At 53.0% G+C, this 6,806-nt stretch overlaps 1 protein-coding gene across 1 annotated transcript; it reads left to right on the forward strand.

Moving 5' to 3' along the window:
• Positions 1-2,081: 2,081 nt before the first annotated feature.
• LOC120957805 (trithorax group protein osa-like) lies at positions 2,082-6,004 on the forward strand. Its single transcript, XM_040380169.2, has 3 exons — positions 2,082-3,048; positions 3,131-3,205; positions 3,368-6,004. Exons 2-3 carry the CDS (start codon positions 3,148-3,150, stop codon positions 5,812-5,814), a joined length of 2,505 nt encoding a protein of 834 aa, XP_040236103.2. The 5' UTR covers positions 2,082-3,048; positions 3,131-3,147; the 3' UTR covers positions 5,815-6,004.
• Positions 6,005-6,806: the final 802 nt, after the last annotated feature.

The raw sequence follows: 6,806 nt of genomic DNA on the forward strand, positions 1-6,806 counted from the left end.
GGATCGTAATCGAAGCCGGGGAATAATGACTTCAATTGCCATGGTACGCGGGCGCTACGGGCACGGGCAGGGGACGTTTGTCAACGAAACGTCAACTGGCTAATCGTGACCTCGGAAATACTGACAGCAGCACCATCCCGTGCCAACAGTGAAACAGTTATAAACGATTTCCATCATCATGATTTGTCGGGGAAAGATGCTGCTTCGTGACACTCAACCCACCGTCTCTTGAAGAGGATGTGTGTCTTACTTCCAAGGTTCTCCGCCCTCCCACGAATTTGAAGTAGGATTAAACTGACAGCTGAGCGGAGCAACCACAAACGAGCTCCGAAATGAGGGAGAGGAAGAGTTTCCAATACTAAAACAAAACAACAAAAAAACTACCCTCTAGCGTCGCTGCTACTGGAAGGTGGATTAACTCCATGTGACCCACTGGGAGCACTGTTGTTTGGCTGTATTAAATGGGAACCACACGGATTTTTTTGTTTATTCAGGCAGCGGAGTCTCCACGATACCCGATCGATCAGGCTTTCGGCACCACAAATCATCCAGAATGTAACAATATGTTTTCTGGGTATAAAAACTCTCACCAACGAAGACGGAATCCGGATCGAACAATCCGATTGTCAAGCGTAAATAAAAATAAATATTACTGTACACACGCGGTGCGAAGAATTACCCACACACAGTAACGCTCGCTAACGATAACCTTGTGAGGACGCTTTAATCGCATCCATACGGGCGACCTGGACGTGCGTCGAACGTTGTTTTGGTTGGTTATTCCCGACCTCATTTCTTGTTCATGCTCTATCACCCTTGCAGTAGACCTTGGCTGATAATCGCACTCCTCAAATTGACGACTGTGCCCCAAAAATAAAGCACCATTTAACTTGCACTTAACAATCACGTCTTTATTACAGAGCTATAAACCTAGACATAGAGCAACATTGAGAGGAACTGCACGCTTATCCACCGAACGACTGCGAAAATGTTTGCGCCATCGAGGACGCTTTCGTGTTGCCGCTAACCTGAAAGCTTGATGACGATCCGAACGACTTGGTGATGACCGTCCCGTCCGCTAGTACGATCTTCTCCGATCCGGTATTCGCGTTGGACGTTGACCCCGTCCCATCCATCCCAATCTGTTGGCTCTGGGCCGATCCGGTCGTGCGGCTTCCCTCCTTGCCCGGCTCCTTGAACGATTCCGAGTTCGTCTGGGCCTGGCTGGCCTGGCTGCCCTGTGCCGTCTTGATCGATGAGCCCGCCCCACCGGACGTTTGCTCCCGCACATTCGCTCCCTCTCGCACTACGTTCGTGTTGGTGTTGGCATTGGCCAGCGCCTGCTTCTCCTTGTCGAACGCGGCCGACTGACCTTGGGCTGCATTTTGGCTCTGGTACTTGTCACCGGACTGGAACGATTGCTGCTGCGTGTTGGTTGCGCTCAGCTGTCCGCTGCTCAGGTCGGACGCAATGTTGGCCGACTGGCTGCTGCCGAACGTTTGCTGCTGCACACTGCCATCCTTGCCGACGACCGTCTGCGAGCCCGTGTTGGAGACGGCCGACTGTTCAAACACCGGCATCGAGTGCTCCTCGTGGTCGTCCGGCGGGAAGTAGATGGCATCGCTGGAAGTGGGCCGTCCGGACACTAGCGCCACGGCGGAAAGGATTGTCACGGCCACTACACATTTCACTAGCTTGTGGTCCATCTTTCGGATCACAGTTCTCAGCTTCAGGCTCGAGTTACGATCGTGTACTGAGCCGCAAGCAAAGCTGCAAGTACACACATCGTAATTGTTGAGATTGGCTCTCCCCTCCACGCGGGAGAGAGAGAGCAAAGCCTGACCCCATGGTGATAAGCGGCGAAGATCCCAATGAAAGAGTACTGGTTTTTACGAGAGCAGTGGTTCACGTTTCTACTAGCTCCAGCTAACATCCACAGCGTGCGATTGTGTAATACACTTGGGTGAGTAAGTTTCGTGGAGTTGGAACACGGTGGGAATTCCCCGTTCGAGTACCTTCAGTGCCATCCTGCTCTACTACGCTAACAGGCCTATGCGTAGAGAGGTCGGGTAAACACCAAGTGATCTAATTGGGATTTTACCATATCTGCTAGATCCTGTCAAACGGGTCGCTGACTTTTACTTCTTTTTGCTTTTGCAGACATTCAGGTTCTTTTGCTGCTCGCCTCCTAAAATTCGCTTTCCCCTTTGTGACGTTGTGGGGCTTTTCCAGTCCAACATCCCGGCGATATCCAATCAAGAAATGTTGATTCCAAAATGGTTCCAATGGTGTCGCCAATCGCTTCCTTCCCGCGGGTGACAAACGTTTGCGCTGCTTCGTTGGGAGACCGTTACTATAATGCGAGGTGTAGCGGCGCTGCCTTGGCATTGCAAAACCTTGCCGGACCGACGGATGCCTTGGGATTCCCCCCGTCGATACCTGGGGTTGGCCCCCATCGCAATTCGTTATCGTCGTCGACGTCGTTGTTTTGGGGTCGGTAGCACGCAAACTCACACAACTACAGATCCGCTTGTAGAGCCACAACCTGTCACACGAAACAACCGTAACCGCGCTCGGCAGTGATCGCCGATCGCCGGGGCTGCGTCATCGAAACCTTGGCGCTACAGTGTGGTGCTCGTGTCCGTGAGGAGAGCGAGCGCACACGCGCGAAGACAACGCGAAAAGCGAAACCAGTTCTTTGCGCACCTTTGGCGGGGTACGGCGAAGACACCGAAGACACAGAAGACATACGCACACGTCTCGCGCCTCGCTTCCGCCTGGCGCGTGCTACACCGATGCGAAATCAATGTTCCGAGAGCTGTTTTGTTGATTTCAATGTCGAAGAACCGCCGCTGAGGACGGCACTGGCATTATGGGGCAGGGAAAAAACCAGTTCTCGCTCTCGTCCCATGGCTGCGGAGGGTGATGATGATTTGGACAAACCTGCGCGATGTTGATATCTAGCAGAGGTGATCAGTTCTGCGTGGTACCGTCTTCCGGACAGAGTGAATTCTCTTCAGCGGTGTCGTCGCCGTCGTCTGCGGTGTGGTGTGTAGCGCTCTTTTAGGCAAAACTGTTCCCCAAAACTAGGTGTTAATATCAGTGCTAAATGATACACTTTGCTTCACAGACATCACTTCATCCACGATGATGCTACGTACGGTTGTTTTGTGTGCGTTGTTACTGCTCTCGACCGAATATCCAGGTACGTGTGCCATTTTTCGGTGATTGCGTGTGCTCTAGGTGCACCTGAAATGTTCTAGATGCGCAACAAAGTTCACGGCTTATAACAAAAAAGACGACACTCTTCTGCTGGGCGGTTTGTGTATTAATTTGCGTGCGTCTGTTTTCTCCACTCCGCTTGTAGGTGCTAACGGTCAACGTCGTTACGGACAGCAAGATAACGGCGGGCTGGATGAAGATCAGGCGCGCGGCTACGGATACAGACAGGGGCAGCAGGGAGCGCTAGCGGGCGTTGGAGCCGGTTTTGGATACAACCCATACTACAGCACGCAGCAGCAGCAGTATGGGTTAGGCGCACAGCCCAACCTGTTTGAGGTGGTGACTAAGAATACGGCCGCTGTGTTTGATAGCGTTAACAAACAGATCGGGCAAACGTTCAATGCCGTGTCGCGGCCGTTCGGTGCCGGATTTGGATTTTTGCCCGGAATGTTCATGCCTGGCAGTGGAGGAGCAGTGGGTACCGGTGCGTATTCTGGCAACTTCGGACAGTTTGGATTGCCAGGTGCATCTGGTTCGTTTGGGTTTGTGCCACCCGGTCAACACGGTGGATTTCCTCCCGGTCAGCCTGGTGGATTTCCTCCAGGACATCATGATCACGATCATGGTCATGGTCATGGTCATGGTCATGGACATGATTATGGTCATGGTCATGATCATCATCATCATGGTCCTCCACCAAACGGATTCCAGGATAATAAGAAGCCGCACGGTGGCGATTGGTCCCAAGGTGGTCGTCCGCAGCATGGAGATTGGCCACATCAAGGTGGATATCAACCAACGGCACCTGGTGCTCCCACTAAGCCAGTAAAGCCAGTCCCTCCGACCCAACCACCGGCAGGACTTCCAGTAATTCCACCGGCACCGCAGCCAACTCCACCACCACCAGCAGTTGATCCTAATCCACCACGAGTGAATCCTGTCCCGCCATCCGATAACAAGGTTCCACCAGTAGCTCCTCCACCACCACCTCCAGTGGCACCTCCGCCACCTCCACCACCGTCCAGCGGCAACAATCTTCCTCCAGTGGCACCTCCACCACCTCCCCCACCATCACCACCATCGGACAATAACTGGTCATCGAACAATGTTCCTCCGGTAGCACCACCACCTCCTCCACCACCGCCCCCACCACCAGCAGGCAATCCTCCACCGGTACCACCGCCACCACCGGCCCCGAAAGAGAGCGTCCCACCGGAGGGCGAGGAGGACGAAAAGAACCCCGTGTATGACATTGACATACGCGGAGAGTTCGAAGAGCCGAAGCCACGCGCCAAGCGACAGTTTTTCCCTAATTTATTCAACCAAATCGGTGGCCTGGTAAATACGGCCGTCAACTCGGCCGGCACCATTGCGCAGGGTGCGCTGAATGCGGGCCAGCAGCAGGGCGCCGGTTTCCCGAACTTCTTCGCCCCGGGAAGACCTCCACGGCCGCAGCAACCGACACAGCAGTCGCCGCAGTTCCCACAGCAAGCTCCAAATAATCCACCCCAACCACAACCGCCGTCACCGCCCCAGAATCCGCCAACACCCCAGGATACGAAAACACCTGAGCTGAATCTACAAAACCTTGGACAGGACGGCATGTACTGGACGTACGAAACGCTCGGTGTAACGCCTCCGCCAGCCGGCCGGGTGCGCCGTAACTCCGATGCTATCTTCTTCCCGGAGGATGAGGATGAGGACCGTTTCGCCAACTACAAACCGCGCCCAACAGCTCCCCCGCAAGTGCGTCCACCAGCAGCCATTGGCTCGAATGCCGGCTCCCACAGTCAATCGCAGAACGTGGCGAACGGGTTCGAGCAGAGCAGCGGATCCAACAGCCAGTCGCAAACCGTCCAAAACCAGCACGGAATCTTCAACCAGAATGCGGCCGGCAGCACGTCGGGCAATGTGGCGGTCGATGGGTCGTCCGGGCAGCTGAGCGCGGCCAACACGCAGCAGCAAAGCTTCCAGACGGCGCACGGTTCCGGCAGCCAGAATCAGGCCAACAGCCAGTCGGCAAACTTTGACAAGAACGGCAACCTGCAGCTGTCCAACTCGAACGCGAACACGATGTCGATCCGGGAGAAGGATAAGTACAAGGAGCAGGCCAATGCGGGCTCGTCCTCGGTCGTGCAGAACCAGTTCGGCCAATCGTCCAGCAATGCGCAGACCAACTCGGAAACGTTCTTCGAGAACGGGGTGCAGGGTAACAAGAACACTGCGTCCAGCCAGAGCTTGCAGACGAACAAGGACGGTTCGGTGTCGGGCTCGCACAGTAACACCATGTCCAACACGTTCACTGGACCGGGCGGGTTGACGGGTTCTTCGTCCTCCAGCCAGTCGTCTTCGTTTAACCAAGGAGCTAACGGTGGCTTCAGCGGAGCTACTAGTGGCGCTTCGTCAGGTGCTGGCGGTGGCGGTGCATCGTCTAGCAGCTCTTCGGCAAGCTCGTCCGCATCTGGGCCGCTTTCGTTTAGCATTAGTGGATCGTTCGCTGGGCTCCCTGTTGGGCAGGGTCCGTTGGCCAACTTTCTGCCCAATCTGTTCCCCAAGCTGACGGGGCAGCAGCAAGTATATCGGGGTGTGTAACGATAAGCATCCGGACCGTGTGAGCGTAAGAGTTTAGTGTGTAAGAAGCAAAGGGAGGAAGAATACAAGGGCACGCGAACTTCAAGTCCGCCGCTTTATAGCAGGCCCACGTAAAAGACGTAATTATATTTACTAAAAAAAGAGAACACACACACTCAAAATAAGAATATTTGACTGTGACGGTTTCTTAGTGCCGTGTCGTTCGTTGTTTAATCATCGTTCCGAAATGTTTCGTTCTAATTATTCTTTCACATTTTGTTTTTCCTGAGTTGTCCAAGAGGGTTGGTGTTCGCTTTTGATAAGAGCCGGGGTTTCGCCAGTTCATTTTTCAATGCCACATCATTCAAGCGTGTGCGTGTCAGTCGCGGGTGGAACAACGTCAGGCACGCAATGCATTTGCTGAATGATTGATTTCCGTTTCACTTTTATTTCCTCCGAGTCAAGAATTGGGGGAGAAGCAGATTCGAAGCAGCAGCATGTCCCCGCGTGTGCCGCTTGACTGCTAATCACTGCTAATCAGATGTCTAAACATTATTCCATCATAAGTCATTTTTGGATGATATTCCAAATTTCGCCGAACAAAGGCTTTCGTTTGCTTTGCCTGATTTAAAAACACACACACACACGGAGCTGTTGAAGTCCTTGTTTTAAAGGGGAAAGCAACTAAAAATCAATAAAAAGAAAAATCTCCCCTTTTGATTCGTTGCCTCTATATAATGCTAAGAACAACTAGACACTCCGCTGTAACTGGAGTAGAGAAATGTAAATGTGTTGCTGTCAACAAGGCAACGCTGTGAAAGGAGTAAAGCCGTGCTAGTAAAATTCAATAAAAAAATCATTTCACTTCAAATATTCGGCCCAAAAAACACTTTGCCACCTGCACAAAGTGTGCTCGTGATGTTTTCCGTTTATCAGATTTTCAATGGAACGTGTGTGTGCTCAGAAAAAAGACGGCGTGTACCAAGTACCCAGAGGTGTACATATCCGCGCAG

This window comes from Anopheles coluzzii, chromosome 3 (assembly GCF_943734685.1).
Source record: "Anopheles coluzzii chromosome 3, AcolN3, whole genome shotgun sequence".
NCBI lineage: Eukaryota > Metazoa > Arthropoda > Insecta > Diptera > Culicidae > Anopheles > Anopheles coluzzii.

Coding starts and splice junctions, on each gene's coding strand:
- LOC120957805 (XM_040380169.2), top strand. CDS start 3,148: ATGATGCTACGTACGGTTGTTTTGTGTGCGTTGTTACTGCTCTCGACC. Junction 3,206..3,367: donor GCTCTCGACCGAATATCCAG/GTACGTGTGCCA, acceptor CTCCGCTTGTAG/GTGCTAACGGTCAACGTCGT.